This window comes from Pithys albifrons, chromosome 3 (genome assembly GCF_047495875.1).
Source record: "Pithys albifrons albifrons isolate INPA30051 chromosome 3, PitAlb_v1, whole genome shotgun sequence".
NCBI lineage: Eukaryota > Metazoa > Chordata > Aves > Passeriformes > Thamnophilidae > Pithys > Pithys albifrons.
In genome coordinates this window covers 62,482,372-62,499,368 of record NC_092460.1, presented here as the reverse complement: position 1 = coordinate 62,499,368, position 16,997 = coordinate 62,482,372, and the positions used below count along the sequence as shown (strand labels likewise).

The window sequence follows — 16,997 nt, the reverse complement described above, 5'->3', positions numbered from 1 at the left end:
AAGCTGTGCTCCCACATCACATCTTCCCTAACTTTTGTAGCCTCTCTGCACATGTTTTTTGCTGTTCATTCAGTTGTCAGATTCTTCATGAATGCTGCTTATATAGTGCATATTCAATGATTGGAATATATATAGCTAAAACAATTAGATGAGAATCATACTATCTACCTGTGGATTTAAGAAATTTTCTCAATTCTTGCCTTTCTTTCTTGGGTCTTTAGGATCAATCTATCCAAATCTAAACTGTAGGTTGTCTGGTTTTGTGTTTTTTTTTTTTTTAAATTACCTAGTCACTGCTGAAGGACATATGTGAGCTTCACATGTAAACTCATAAACATTTGTTTTGCAAAGAATGGACATCATGGAAATATATGTACATGCTATTTTTTTTAAATAATCTTTGCTTCACATCAGCTGCATTCAGATGAGTTCACTGTTCTATGGGCAGTTTTTTGGTTGAACATAATTGCAAGGGTGATTATGCAATATTTTCATGTGCCCTCTGTATCACTGTGGCTGTTGTGTGATTGGAATTTGGAGAATGATAACGCACTTAATTGAAATATATTGTCCTTAAGATAATTATTTACAGGACTGTGTTGTACCACTGAATATCATTGTGAGCATTTATAAACCATTTTTGGGATGTAATATTTTTTAATGGCTTACAGTATAAGACCTTTTATCATTTGTATGTTAAAATATATATTTTACTGGAGTATCTTCAGACATTTTACAGTGTTTTTGGTGGTCCAAGTCCTGCAAGTTGGTTTGAGATGTACCAAAGTCACCTATTTTGCACTGTGGTGTAAATAACTGTTTATACAAGAATGCTGCTGTGGATTTGAAGGAATGCAGTACATTCATCTACACAATAAAGGCATATATGATATTTTGGAGAGATGCATTTAATCTATCTAGCTGAGCTGGGATTGTTTTACTATAAAGCTACAGACTAGAGAAGCCATTTGCCCACTTTCATTCTTCTTTAATGTATGGAACATCTTTTTCAGTCTAAGAAGCACAGATGAATCTTAAGTGGTTCAGCAGATCAGAGCTTAAGACTTTAAGAGTTTTACTGCTGTGACTCTGGAATAATTATTAGGTGGAGAATGCTAATACAATAATAACCTGTAACAAGATAATGGCAGTAACATAAAATGAGGCATTGATGAAGTATGGGATTTTATTCCTGATAGTGAAGTAACGTGAAACTGTCCAGGGAAGGGAAGAACTAAGCCATCTGGTGCAATGTTTGAGAAGTCTTTCTGTGGGACTGCTCAACGCTAGAGGTACATCAGTTTCATAAAATTTCAAACTTTTCTTTCCATTAAAATGTAAAGTTCCCAAATGTATAAATTCTGTTTAAAAATAATAAAAAAATACATTGAAGTTATTTAAGTTTTCAGGGAGTTCTTTCAAAGGATTTCTCCTTACTTTTACATCAAAATGACAGACATTCAGCAAGTACTATTTAAAAAAGCAATCATCTGTTATCAGAGGCCTTCAAGAAAAACAGTAAGAATTTAAGGAAAAACATTTTAAGGACTATTCTTTTCCATACATATGTTATGCACTAAGTAATGTAGGAAATGGTTGGACTTTTCACAAAGGATATCAAGCTCTGTACAGTAATTCCTGAAATATGACCTTCCCTCCTCCCCCAAAGAAATTATGTTCCTATGACCTACCTCACTTTTATTTTAGGTGCCTATATCTATCATTCTCATCCTCAGAACTCCCACTCAGCAGCTGTCTGTTTTGGCAACACTTATGTTCCATCCATAGCCATTTCAGTTTTTTACATTAAGGATCTGTACAGACATGAAATTGTACTTCTGAGAATGCTCAGAAACTGCATTGGCTTCCCAGAGTCAAGCACCATACCAGCAAGGTTTATTTAAAGGGCAGGTGAAATAAGCACCTGCCTACTGTAAGAAAAGGTTAGAGCTGGAAAAAAGTCAAACAATCCAGTGTTTCAGAATGGAATATTCATTATTCATCAGTAATAATTTTTTCGTGTTAATAACAAAAAAAAATTTAAAACACTAACAAATTACCTTATTTGTTATTTTATCAGGGATTTAGAAGGTTAATGGAAAAGGAGTTTTTCTAAAAAAGTAGACTAACTGCAAAGAATTCACCAAAGAAATACTCCATATGCCTCTGAATGATTAAACAGCTGTGTGGGCTCTCTTGGAGTGCCGGCCATCTCGGAGCTACCTGGGTAGCTAGTGGTGCCATTAGTGCCAAGCAGCACCACAAGTAAAAAACTGACCCTAACATGGGGTGGGACGCAAGGTGGTAGGTGGCTCACTGGGGACTCCCCTGAGAGAAACAATGATGCTCCTTTTACTGGATCACTTCTGTTTCTTACTTACATTAGTAGGACAATATAAAGAAAGCTTCTGAAAGAAAAGGCTGGAAAACAATTACCTCTGTCCAAAATGAATGCTATAATCTCTAGCCAGCAGAGTTATTTGTTTGTGTTTTCAGTCAGTCCCTTTCTTCCTCATCTGCTTCCTCCTCACAGTTTCCCAAATCCTGAATTATTTTCTGTAAAGTGGTGTGGCTGCAATGAGAGTATCTCCTTCCTAATCCTTTACAGAAGACTTTAGTCCCAAGGGGTGATTGTGTGGGAGGTAGAAGATATGGATTTAATTAAATTTAAAGGCAGTGGCCCTTTAAAGTGAGCTAGTCAATCCTTATCCTTCATTTCTAATCTGTTATTCAAGAGACAGGGTGTCACTGGAGTGTGCATTTCAAGAGAAAATATAGGACACTGAGTGAAGAGTTGCAGATGTGGAGAGCAGTCCCTTGAGGAAGAGGGCAGTGGGTACCCTGTGTACAGCCAGTCATGAGGACGCATAGAACAGCCTTCAAACACAAAAGCACCATTTTGTGTCATAAAAGAAGTGGTTTTCATTGTCTTCAGAGGTAAATCATGAGTGAAAAAAAAGTTGAGTCATGAATCATATATATTTGGTAACTGTTGCTGTAGTTCTACAGAAGTGTATAGATGAATCAGAAGTTTGGGTATCTGTTGGTAGGTTTGCATGGGAGATTGAATAGTGAAGGAGGCTTCCCAGGTCATAAGGATCAACTTTGAGACGCTGTCTCTTCTTATGTGATGTGCACCAAAGCCTTCAATAGAGGTATTTAAGCACCTTTTATAATAGAAAGGAAGGGTGTCCAGAACATTTTTGGTAGGAATCCAGAACCTTTTTCTTTCCATTGGAGTATCCTTCTAAATCTGGTTGTGTTACAGAGGCTGTATACGAGACAGATCTTTAAGAAATGAGAAAGATTATAGTATTGAATCTCATTTGAGATGAAAAGTCTTCTGTTGTCAAAATTATGATAGGATTACTATCTTTTCTTGTTTAAGAATATTGAGTGACAGAATTTACTTCAGGCATAAAGTTTATGGTCCTGGATGATTGTAAATTTAAGAATTACTTTAACCAGAATAGGCAGGTCTTTATTATGGGCAGTGCTTTCAATGGTGATCAACGAATAAGAATGGAAATGTCATAAACTGGTATTCCTGTTGTACTGAGCTGCATCCTTAGTTTTTCAAGTCATGAAACACTGTTTTATATTTCTTGATCTGAAGAAGTATATATATATAGGTTGTCATCTATGTAAGCATAATTTAATCTTCCTAAGCTTCAGCTAGGAAGAAAAGGCAAAATGGTTGCACACACATGACCATTATTACTCTCACATTCACCACCAAGGCCAGTTTTAACAGAGATTAATGACAGTAAGAATAGGCTCAGATCACTTAAACTTTTAATCATTTACTCATTTCCTTAATATTAACGTTGTGTTACCTTTAGCACCTCAGTGGTGTGCTGAATGTGTGCAATACATTTATTGATACTAAAATCGTGGATTTGGTGACAAACCACTTTTAAACATAAAAGCTCAGAGAAAAATTAAGCAGGAGTTAAAATATCTTGTTATAAAATGTATAGCTCAGAAAGCAAACAGTGTATTTTGGTGAGTTTGATTTTCAAAGCTGTTTTCCCACATGAGAGGAAACTAGAAAATTCAAAAAAGTCTCTAAGCCTCAAAAAGTTCTGAAGACTTTATATTTAAAGCTAGATGCAGTCTTACAGTCTTATTTACTACTGTTTTCTCACAAGAAAAGAACAAATGTATGTCTTAATATTTCTGCATCCTTATGTATCGAAATTTGCCTTTCCACTCTTAAAACGAAGTGCTGGCAAAGATGGTTATTTTGATCCCTGGGCCAAGTTCTTTGTTGCCAAATTGCAGTGTGGAAAGAATCTCCCTGTCCAAGTCACAAATCCTTAAAATGAGCTTTGATGGAAAATCTGGAGCAGTGTCACAGCGGAATTTTCTCAGCTCCATTTAAAGAGCCCCATTGCTGATTTGCAAAGGCAGGTGTTGACTCCATACACTGTTTGATACCAAGAGTGGCTTTTTATTTGTAAACAAAAAATGAATCAACAAAGCAATGATGCTTTTGTTCTCCAAGTTACTTTATGCATTCTAGTCAGGTCTGAGATTGTAGAAGTCTTTTCTCCATTCTTCTCTGTTGTTGTGATACTGGTAAGCCACAAAGGAAAACTGTGTAAATTCAGTTCATTTTTCCCTTTACAGAAAACTTAACTCTGCTTACTGTGGGTTTCTTTATCAAAGTGAATGTAGGACTTATCATGAAACTTATCCTAGCAGTGACAGCACATTTATGAGACATAAGATTTAAGCAAGTTTAGAGTATAGGAAGTGTCATTCAAGGGAATGAAATGGGGCCTCTGGTATGGAGGGTCGCCGTTGCTATCCTGGATGCTTACAAAAGCAGAAACATGTCTTTCTTTTTACCCTTCTTCCTTTGGATAGGCACAGGTGCTCCTTCCTAAATCAGCCATTTCTTCTGAGGGAGTTCTCTTTAGTGAGTAACTGTCAGAGAGAGCCATGCTTCAAGCTTTGGGCAGGCTTGGATGGTGTTCAAGTGTGGGTGCACATGCAGGAGATAGGGAGATTTTCAGATATTTCAGTTCATTTATTTGTATTAGAGAATTCTGTCATTGTGCTTTTGCTCAAATTATTTTCTTCACGCATCCCTACTATCTAGACCAAAGCATGTCCTCTATACCTGTCTCTACTGTAGCATCACATCAACTTACAGAAACACCTCTGTGTATGTCTCACCTCACAGGACAGTGATCAGCTCTTTCACGTACACCCTCCCCCATCGCTCCTGGGACACACTTATGTCAACATAAGCTGGAAGGGTTGCTCTTTAGGGAAGCCCAGTTCAGCACTAAAGAACCTGCATTTGAGGTATATATTGTGGGGATGGAGGATTACTTATCTAAGTTCTCAGTTTGTTGCATGGACTAAATTCTGGTTAGTGAATGGAGTGCATTCATGCCCTTGAAGCATGTTTCTTTGCACGTAAAGAGGATCTTTGACAGAGTCCCAATGATAGGAAACTGCCTTTGGAATCACACTCCTTATCTGAACTAAAATCCTAGGACACCTTCTGAGTGGTGTCTCCAGGTGTAACACTTATACCCATCAGGGAATCCTGGTGTTCTTCACTCTAATAAAATTAACTGAGATATTAGCTTTAATCAATGTTTTATGTAAGAATAGCATTGAATAATAGGTCCTGTATTTTATTGTACTTTCACTAAATGGATGCTGAAATATAGGTTAAAGATAATATATATATGTACATACACATACATACGCGCGAGCGCGCACACACACACACACACACATACATATAAAAGAAATATTTACAAAGTTGTAGAGACCAATATATGGAGTATATATAACAAAGTCTAAGGCTGACTGCTTTAGAGGATTGCTTTGTGTGGTTGGCACTTTGTATTGTCTCCTGATAATTCAGGAAGCTCGAGGACAATGTTAGTAACTGTGATGGTGTTCTTCTCTTGAAAAGCGCTGCTTCCCCACAGCACAAGCCAGCAGAGAAGCAGCTGTCTGGCTGGGGTCCCTGCAGCTGAAGCATGAATATCTGGCTCCTTCCTGTGGTATTTTATTGCTATTACACAGGACTGAAGAGTAGGTGTAGGAAGCCAATAAACAAAATTATATGACTAAACTCTAAAGCAAATCGATATGATTCTTTACAAAGCTGTTTCATTCTATAAAGGGTTGGATTTTTAGTTGGGCAATATACAAATCACTCAGGGAACTTTATGTGCAAATACACACTCAAATACATACACGAATATACGCTCAGAGAAGCTTATACTGTTACCTTTCATCTGGCACAGAAGCATCAGAAGTCTTGCCCCAGTGCCACTGGTGAATGTTGGCCTCAAATACATGTATTCAATTAATTCTGAGCTGGGATTTGGGAATAAATGAGAAGAAAGGGAACACAGTACGTCACTATTGTTACTTCATTGATTAGATCACAAACTGTAAGAGAAACTTGGAAATATAAAACCTCTCCCTTAAAGTTCAGTGTCATCTAAAGCTTGCCAGTGATTTTTGAAGGGTATGCTTGCTACTAATTTTCTTAGCTGGGCTTAGTGGAGTTTTGTTTAATTGTGGTTTTATCGGTAAGTTACTGAGTAGTGTTGATGGATACATGCTGCTATTTACAAAATAGAATTGTACTACAGGGATTCTGACATTTTGGTTAATTGGCGTGTATCCCTCTAAGTGGTTTCTATTCCTTAACTCATAATTGTTCTTATTTGCTCAGTAGGATTCAAAAACAGGGTTTGTGGAATGTCATTTAATACTTATTTCATCTTGTTAAATTAAGTGCATTGGCTCCCATCTTGCCTATAAAATAAGTTGTTCTATTTTTATTTTCTGTCTATATATTTTTAATTGTGTAAATATTTTTCTTTCTCAAGTAATTTGCTTAAAGTTACAAAAAGTGCCACCCCCAGACCCCAGCTTTACTTCATAGCAAATGAGTCACAGTGTGTTTTCTATAGTCAATTAAATCAAGACATAAATCAAATGCTTTATCTGTCTGTTATGGCAGTCTAAATGCAAACCATTGTTTTCAACATTAGCCTTTTTGTCTGCTAAATGGAGGACTGAAACTAATAAATTATTCTTTTGCAGCCCAGAGACATAGCCTTCAATAAGAAAATATTTAAAAGGTCAGGTCCTGCCTTCCAGTTGAGTTTTCCTTAATGTATAGGCAGTGGGAAGGAGAAAGCCATCTCACTGCAATCTGATTTTCTCACCCTAATCTATCACTAGTCAATGTGTTGCCCAGCATCTCTTTATAAATACAAAGAGCTTCAGGGCCACTCTAATCTATGCTCTGCTATCCACAATTTATTAGCCAAGAGTAGGTATGCTGAAATAGAGTTGTGGTCATGCCCTCTCTTCTGGCAGATCCTCTTCATCAGGGACTCTGGGACTGTTACACAGGCTCTTTTGGGTATTCAGCATCCAGGGTAGGCCAAACACTGGAAAACCTCCTAGAAAATAGATATGCAGCCTTTATAGCCCATGTTGTAGCATACTGGTGAACAGCAGAAAGAAATTATCAATTGATTCTTCTTCTTCTTCAAGCACAATTTAGAGTGTCTGTGGGTGAAAAGCTGTAACTGCTATCAACTATCAGTTGTCTCCAAAGGCAACATTTTAAGCAGAGTAAATATATTGCACTAGAAAGTCTATTAAGTTAACAGTGCTTTATTTCTACTTTGGCTGACTGTTAAAATTCTAGTCTTGAGGCTATTTCATAGTTCCATTTTCTTTTATTTCCTTTTTTGAAAAGAAAAAAAAAAGTATTATGAAATGCATCGATATATTCCAAACATAGGATAAAAGACAGAACTCCTGCTGTGCCAAAAAGTAATATTGTGCATTGTTGTGAAATATTATAACTCAGGTATACTTTTTTTCTTTTTTAATACTAGTTTTTCCTTCCATTTCTCCAACTGTTGTTTGTCATAAGACAAAGAGTAAAGAAAAATCTGTGGGAAGCTTGCTGTTGCCTACAGATTCTTTTTGGGAAATGGAGTTCTTAAAAAACCTCCCCAACCCCAAAGGTATTAGGGTGTCATTGGGCAGAGACTAGACCATGAGTGAGCACTGGTGAACACCATTTCAATTCTTTCATGCTAATGAGGATACAGTTGTCTGCTACAGAGTAATTTAAAGGCCGTGTGATGAGAACTGGATGCTATCTGTTTATTCCACATATATAGGAAGGACACTTTTGCATATAGTGGACAAGTACCTAAATGTTTTTCAAATACAAACTATGCTCCTAAATGGCATGGAAATCTGTCATGAGGTCCTAGCATAACTCAATTGGCAGCAACTGCTGTTCTCCCTAAGCAGCAGCATTGGCACATAAGGCAGTGAGAGACATACTCTAAATATGGAAAGCCATCTTCTCGGTAGCAAAAGGAGACGATTTTCAAAGCTGAGGCTCCATATTCTGTAGCAAACAAACAAAAATATCTGGAAGGGTTCTGATTCTTGCCATATCCATTTTCCCACCAAGCCTTTTTATAAAACTACTTGATAAAAATACTTACAGAAGAAATTATTTCAACTCAGAATATCTGGGTTGTATTCCCAGCTCTGTTTGCCCTTGAATGAGCCACAGAAAAAAGCAGGTTTTATGCCTCAGTTTCCCCATGTCTACAGAAATAATAAATAGAAGAGGTGATCTCATTTATGCCTGGAAAGCATGTTGAGCTGATTTAGTTGAAGATACTGACTAAGTGTCATGCATTATTATTGCATTAATCTGCCTGCGCTTCTGAAACCCATCTGACATTCCCCACTTGGCACTGATTTTGGGTGGTAACATTTCTGTATTATTTTTAAAGAGGGTGCATTATAGCACTTCCTGATGTATAATTACACAGCTTATGATTAAAGCATTTTCTAAGAAAGGCAGTAACCTGTGAGATCCTCTCTCTTTTTCACTTCATTAAGCTACTGTGGTATGAAGTCTATTGCTTCATTACAGTTCCTGCCAAGCAGCTCTGCTATGCTCCTAGTAGCTACATGTGAAGTATCAAGGTAAAGTTCATAACTGTATTCGGGTATCAGAGTTTATTTCCTCTACTCTGTTGAAGGTTAGTATGACAAGCAGTTGAGGAATGCTGGGGGAAACTGTTGTGAACATGAGCAAGCTGTGCCTGAGCTCGGGTTGCCAAGCTGAATCATGTTTCACATTGCAAGCAGTTAAATCACCAGGTGCTGGTCTGGGACTCGGACTATACAAACACAGGATCAGGTTTGTTCAATTACCACGTTGCTGAGACCGGTCCTTTGCGTTGCAGGATACAAGTGGCTGTCCTGTATGTTGCCAGCAGTTAGAGCTTAGTGTTGTAGTGGAATACTCCCATGTCAGATATGCCTGTAAAGCAGGGTGGTAGGAGAGGAAGCTTGGGGAGGAAATGAGTAAGTTGGCAGCCTGGCCCAGTGTGTGGCTGTAGGACAGGGTTACTGGAGCAGCAGAGAGGGGAGGAAGTTTTGCAACTACTAACCCTCATGTCTGTGTTCTCTGTAACAGCCTCCTCAGAGAAAAATTGAAGATAAGAGGTTTTGGGGGAACATTCCTGCACAATTAAAGCATGACAGCATGACCTATTGCCAGTTCTAAAAAGAGGGGTAGCATGCACTGCCCCTCCTTAGAGCTGCTCAGCACCCAGTGGAAGGGGAGCACCCATAAAAAGCAGACAATTGCATGAAGTTACTGATTTTTTTATATTCTGTTTTGTGTGAGTATTGTTAACAAGAATGCACACTGGAGCTTTATGTTTTCCCACAGAGTTAAAGATAAAATTTATGAGGTGCATCGTTACAGTGATACTTAAAAACTGTGAAGGCGGGATTCTTTATTTCTCATTATATTTGCATTAGAAAATTAAAACACATTATAGTGGCATGTGTACAGTTTTATACTTTCATGTGTCTGTCAACATGCTTTTCATTTTTTATAACTGACTCCTGAGCAGCTGGGTCCCCAGAAGAATGAGATGAATGGGAAGGGCATCCTATCAGGAAGGGGAGTGGAAACAGAAAAAAGTGGTACCACCTACATAAAAAAAGGAAGTAACGTGATATTCTGCTATCAATCTGGGTGTTACTTTGCTGTATTGTCTCCATCAACAACTCTTTACCCTTTTGGGTTTTTAGAGTATTTGTGAGGTGAATAAAACTGCTCTTTTAACACTTCCTCCACCCAGTACTGTTTTTCTACCATTGCATGACTATCAAAATCTGACTATCAGTCAAATTTTGGTATTACGCAGATTATCAACCTTTGCTTACAAAACACTGTTTGCATTCTTTATGCTTATCACTTTTAAAATAATGAGAAAACAAAATTATGAAGGGAGTGGAGGGGCTGGTGAAGTCCATTCTTGGCATACTAGACACTTGCGAAGCAGCTGCTAGAACAAAATTTCCTTGTCTGCTTAGTGAGAGGATAGTTCAAATTGTAGTCAAAATTAGGATTGATACACCCAATTATATGAGGGTGTGACAAATGAAAAAGGAGATGCCTGGTAAAGTATTTTTATTTGTAATGTGAAACTAACCTAAAATAATACTAGTGGTATTAAAATCTGTATGTTCCAGTGGATCAGTTTCATTGGAATATAGAAAATAGTTCTGCTTATAGTAATAGCTCCGAGAGTATTTCTGAAACATGATTTTAATAGAATGTCTGAAGTTGAATTACTAGTAGTAGGGAATATATGATGCTATGGATGTGGTATGTGTCTTTTATCATCATGATTTCATATTGTACTAAATATATGTTTATACAACCTTTAGAGACTTCAGATTAGAATTCATTATATATAGTTATACAGTTGAAGAAACACTTTCTTAGCTACAGATGGCTTTTATAAAACATTTTAATGGAGCCCTTTATGTCACTCACTTGTAATATAGAAAAAAGAATATCAGTCACTGAACACAGGTGACTGAAGTGGACTTCTGGGTGCAGCAGGGAAAATAAGGGCCCTATTTAACCACAGCATCCTTTGGCTATGGGGGAGCTGAATCCACTTCCGCAATTCTGTGGAGTTATCTAAAGTTCTAAAGCCATAAAGAAGGCTGTGTCAAATCAGCCAGTTATCCACCTGCAGGAATACAGGAAGAAATTGTGTAGACCAAACAAGCTACAATTTTCTCTCTTTTATTAAAGAGGTAGAAAATCTGTGACAAAGGTACTCTGGTAGTGAAGGAGTTCTTAGCAGGGGAACATGGACTAGATGGTGATACTTTTGAAGGGTAGAAAGCTGATGATGGTTCTTTGGGTAAGACACTGAACAGAGAATTGCATCCATTTTCCCACCCCAGCTCTGCTGCAGATTTTCTTGGTAAAATAAGCAAGTAGTTAATGGCTTTTGCCTCTGTTTTTCTGTTCACAAAATGGGTTTATGACCCCTTCCTCCCAAGGGTCTGTGAATTAAATAAAAGGATGTTTATAAAGTAAACTCATGGGGGGTTTTGTGAAAGAGGTACAGTTTCAACATTTTCAAATAATATTCTCAGCAGAGAAAGACCTCTAGTTATTATATGTACTCACACAATGGTTCTGTCATACATCTGTGATTCGTCTCAGTGGCAGCATCCCAAGGTAGTTAGAGGATCTATACAAGTCCTGTTTTCTGGAGTGAGGAGAGAGGTCACAAACACACTGCGAAAGGAAGCCAGGACTGGCTGACAAGGGCCATTGATACCCTTGATTTGTGTGACACCCCCTTCCAATCTCTATTAGCCTGAGCTCCCTCTGCATGCTAGGACACCCCAGGATGACGTGTAGTGCACTTGTCCTTCAGTGTAGAGGTGAAGGTGTCTTGTTTTTCTTATGTTGCCCTAAGTGAACCTGGTTCTGCCTGTGTGCATGCTGTAGGTGTTATCAAATGCTCTGTATACATACATGCCTTATGAAATGTCTTCAACCTCTCCCTTCACCTCTCTCCCCTCCCTTATTTTGGAGGATATTGTTCAGCTGGTCCTTTACAAGCTTTTGTTGATAACTGTCGTTTTTGTTCTGCCAGCTACTAAGTATTTGGTGCTCCTCAGTCTCACCCTTCAATCCTCCACTTTAGGAGGGGTAAGGACACAGCTTATTTCCAGAATATATATACTGTAATTCCAGTGATAAAACTACTGGGCATCTGGTGCTCTCAGTCTCCTCTGTGCACAATAGAGCACTTTGAACTGTAGGCCAGTGGACAAATGACCTGTTCCTGTGCAGTGGGATCCAGTGATTACTGCAGAGTGTCACAGAGGCATCATCAGGCACAGGAATAGCAGCAATAACCCAATGAACCCTTGCCCAAACACAGGCACATGTCTCTGCTATCACTCTCTCTTAGGCAGCCTAAAGCATGAAAGTTGTTGGTGGGGCATTCATGGAGGTAGAAATGTGGTGGGAGGTGGAATTGTGATAGATGTAATTGATTTATGACAGGAGTTTCCTTTACAGTCATAAGGGGAATTTTGCCTGGTCACAGCGAGTTTGAACCCTCATGAAACAGCCTGAATCATTTGAAGTTAAAATAAAACAGAGGATGACAGGGGGAGGGGCATGGCAGTTAAAAAGAAGAAAAAAAGGCAAAGAACATTAAAATTGTTTCCTTTGGTGCTGACTTCTTAAATGGGAAAGTGATCCCAAATAGTTCTGGTGTGCAAGCCAACATTTGTTTTAAGACTTATTGTCTTCTTTTCTCTCTTCCCCTTCTTCCCCTTGCCCTCCCCCTCTGCTCTGCAGATTTATACTGACTGGGCTAACCACTACCTAGCAAAATCTGGCCACAAGCGGTTGATCAAGGATTTGCAACAGGACATTGCAGATGGAGTTCTGCTAGCAGAAATCATCCAGATCATCGGTAAGGCCAAGGCTGAGGGAAGCACTGCAAGCTGACTGCTTGCATGGGGGAATATATAATTCAAGTTGAACATATTTAACAATAAGATGAAACCTGAATAATACAATCTGACTGGGTCCATATGTCTCTGATATTTGTGGGGTTTTTCCTTGTCTTGATTTAAAAAATTGTTTATGTGAGCATGTTTGGAAGTTGCTGTTTAACCATACTTTAAATGGCCAGAACTGTATCTTACACACTTCGAATTGTCAGAAATGAATGCTCCATTAAACCATATGTCTCCCATGTGTGCATTTTGTTAGTTGGAGTGGCTAATACTTTCTGGGATGCCTTGAAACTGTATCCTGACCCTGCAAAGACAATTGTGGAAGATTTCATGTCAGCAGTTATTTTGCAGGGGCTGAAGAATCAGCAGCGACCTCCTTCACACTTCCCCCTTTGCATGATTTGGCATGTGGAAGCAACTGCTGCTAACAAGAGTGTTGTTACTGTACAACTGAGCTTTACTTAGAAAGGAGCTCTGTGTCAACAAAACCCTCTGCACTTTATTGCTGTGTCTTTTCTACTGTTCTTCTGGGGTTTTTTTCTGTTTTGATTTTTAGGTTTTATGGTTTTGGTTGTTTCTCCTTTTTCTTTTTTTTTTTTTGACTGGGCCGGGGGGAAAGGAAAGTTGTATCTCATTGTTTACTTTTGCTTTTTCCTCACTGTTTTTGTTTAGCAAATGAAAAGGTTGAAGATATCAATGGCTGTCCCCGGAGCCACTCTCAAATGGTAAGAAAAAAAGATATTTTTAATTTATGTTGACACCACTGCACTTTCATAAAATGTTACTTAATAACGATTTATTTAAGCTATGAATATTCTGTCCCCTATTTACCATAAAGTCCTAATTCTCATAAAGTGTTCCTGATACTTCTTTCCCACATTTGCTTAGTGTTTGTCACTTCATTTCTGTGCTCACTGACTTTGGATCTTGAGATAACCCAGTAGCAAAAGGTCATAACTTCAAATTAATCAAGAACTACCTTAGCAGACCTGTTCTTCTGATGATACAAATTATTTCATTTAACTTAATTTCTAAGGGCAGTGAATCCAAGAACAAGTTATTAAGTGGAGTCTTTGTGTCTGGAAAACTGGTTTGATGACCAAGACTTGCCAAATTGTTTTTAAATATAAATAGCCTTTTGGATCATCCACTGTGAAGTCCAGTTAGATGCACTGACTCCAAGACTTTCAGAAATAGCACTTTAGTCATACAGCTCTCTGAGCTATAGCTGGCAGCTGCCTAAAGACTTTTTAATACTCTCAGACAAGAAGCATTTAGTAACAGTGATTCATATGGAATCTTATTAATCTTGTACTGTGTTTATGGCAAGTCAACTACATTTAATAAGATAAAACTGCCTTAGAAGACTGTGGAAGTGACAGGAACAAAATCTGAGCCTTCGTAACATCACCATGCATTTACTGAGTCATTTACAGTTCCAGTCATGTTCCCCCATGCTGGGGTCTTTGCCTTTCTGTTCCCATTCAAATGATACATAAACAAGAAGCATGGTTGTTTAGCTGGCAAGGATTTTGGAGTACAGGGATTTAGATGAGCTTGCATGACAGCACACTGCTGAAACTGGGCTTAAAAATGGAAATTGAATAGGAAAAAATAGTGCTTTCGGTCAGTGCATTTTTTAAAAGGGAAAGGTGTCTGCAGCTTTTTCTTCAAAAGGTAAGGGGAAAATTTTTGAGTGCCAGTAAAGTAAATAATGGGGTCTTTAGGTTCTTACAGTTCAAAAAATATGCAGATTTAGATTAAGTTTTTTCTCTGACTTTCAGGCTTTTTGAAACAGTTCATAGAAAGAATATATGCAATTTCCATAATAATAGTTATTATTTTAATTACTCATATTAAGACAGCAGCTAGTGGCCCTGGCTGAGAATGTTGGGAACTCCAGTGTGGAATTCTAGCATTACACACACAGATTGAGAGATTATCACTCTCTGCTTTAATCATGTTAAAACTTGCCATTCCATACAGGCAAGACAAACAAGAAGAGACAAAAGCACAGGAAAGTGATATGATTTTCCAAGGTTATGTAACTGGTTTATGGCCATCTAGCATTGCTTAGGGACTCACCAATCTGACGTTTATCGAGGTTCATTTCCATGAGAGACAGACAAGCTGCAGAGAGAAGTATTCTCTCTAGGAACGTCTGAATCTCCAGATGGGTGTACGTTCCCTGTTGATAGTTGCATTGATGTGTGGCATAGGGATTCTGGATTTCATCTCTAGCTCTGCTGCTCCTATGGGGGAAGCATGACCAGTGCATGCCAAGGCCGCAGCACTACCTGTGGGAATTGCTTTGTGTCTGTCCTCCTCCTCCCATAAGCCCATGTCTCAGCTCAGCCAGGCCAGACTATTCCCAAGTGCTCTGAGTCTCAAAACAGGTGCTATGAAAACTCCTGTACATGGTCATACATCAGTGTTTTCACAGAGTCCAAAGTGTCCCATTTAGTCACTTTAACTAGATAGTAACATGTTTATTTACCCTTCTTTGCTTTGGTCTCTGTGCTGCATTGTTTTATCTCTACAGACTGATCAGGTTATTTGCCGCCCTTTGGTAATACCAGATTTCTCAACTGAGCTAGGAAATTTAAAATGTACTGAAGTTATAGTAATTAAAGCTTTTCAGCTTTTCTCTCAGTGCATGTCAGAAATACAAGGTTTCAAGTCTATTTTCCATTTGTTTCCTTTGGGCTATGTATTGATCTCACCTAGCCAAAGACACAAATTTACCACCTTTTTAGGTATTTCCCTTAGCAGTGTTCAATTTTGTCAGCTCACTCAGTTGGTGGTAGAGCAGTTCTCTTCTTGTAGCAGTGGACTCTCATGTGTTTGTAATATGCAGAAAAAATGTAGTAGTGGTTGAAGCTAGTTTGAATGCTTGACATTCACCAGTATGTAGCAATATTTTCTGTAAGGATTTGCCATAATATCAGCCCTCAAACCAGCAACAGTCAAACTATTCCTATGGCATGTTTGTTAGCCATTCATTCACCACTGTCATTTTAATATTTTTATTTGATAAACCTTAAGAATCCCACCACACCCTCTGCTTGCACTTGTTTTCATAATCCTTGCTCTCATAACTTGCAATTAAGAAAAAATATTTTCTCTGTACATCTGCCATCTGATCCCCTTTCCAGGAGGTCACATCTAAGATATTTTATTAGCTTAAAAAAGCTGAAGTGCACTGTCATGGATTCTCTGCTGCTAGAAATACTTGATATTCTCTGCCCACAATATTGATATCAATTCATAATTAATCACTACCAATACTTCAAAGTTTGGTTCCACTCACAAAACTCATTTTGTTTTCCTCTTGTCAATGTCATCAACTTTGAAGTGATTTTTAAGGCATCTCAATTCAGCTGTTACCTTAATTTTTAAACATATTTTAATGTTTAATGTAAATGTGTATAAAATGCTTGGGGTTTGGTTTTCCTTTAGTTAGCTCTATTTCAATGTATTGCACTCTTTTAGCAGTGATATATAAAATACTTGCAGACAAATTTAATTGTCTCCATAGGTCCAAGTTCATAAAAACTATAAACATGTGAAGCCCAGCAGCATCCAGTTTCTGCATAGTTAGCTTTACGAGGATTCATGTGACTGTCTTTATGCTCGCCCATTTGATGTTGCACACAGAATATGAGAACTTGAGATGTATTGGGGGATAAATCATTTTATATTCAAATCTCAGAAATTTTAGAAAAAAGGCAGAAGAATGCCAGAAATCTTGCTGTATTCTATGAGACTGAAGAAAAGTTGTGTACTTTAGGAAAAGAAAAGTGGTGCATTAGTCTCTGCTTAACCAGGGAGCTTTTTTTGAGATAGAGAGAACTTTCTGTGACTTAGCTAAGTGAGTGAAGCCTAAAGATGGGAAAGACAAGGTTACCATGTGTGTACTGGTAGACATTGCTTTGCAATTGAATGTGCTAGATGTGCTTTGTAGTGTTCCTGTAGTCCCACAGAAGCCCCCGGTGGCTCCATCTGTGCTTATATGCTTGTGTTCCTCTCTGGAGGAGGGTCAGGTTGTGAGGGAATAAGGTGCATGCAGATGTCTTCTTAACAGAGAGTCAGCCTGTGGA

General features: G+C 38.2%; 1 protein-coding gene across 4 annotated transcripts in view; it reads left to right on the top strand.

The window, feature by feature from the left end:
* The window catches only part of NAV3 (neuron navigator 3), a 273,242-nt gene that overhangs the window by 74,129 nt on the left and 182,116 nt on the right, over positions 1 to 16,997 (top strand). For all 4 annotated transcript variants that reach the window (XM_071552178.1, XM_071552177.1, XM_071552176.1 and 1 more), the window contains exons 2-3: positions 12,734 to 12,851; positions 13,570 to 13,622. In XM_071552178.1, the coding sequence (XP_071408279.1) occupies positions 12,734 to 12,851; positions 13,570 to 13,622 (171 nt within the window). The remainder of the gene's footprint in view (positions 1 to 12,733; positions 12,852 to 13,569; positions 13,623 to 16,997) is intronic.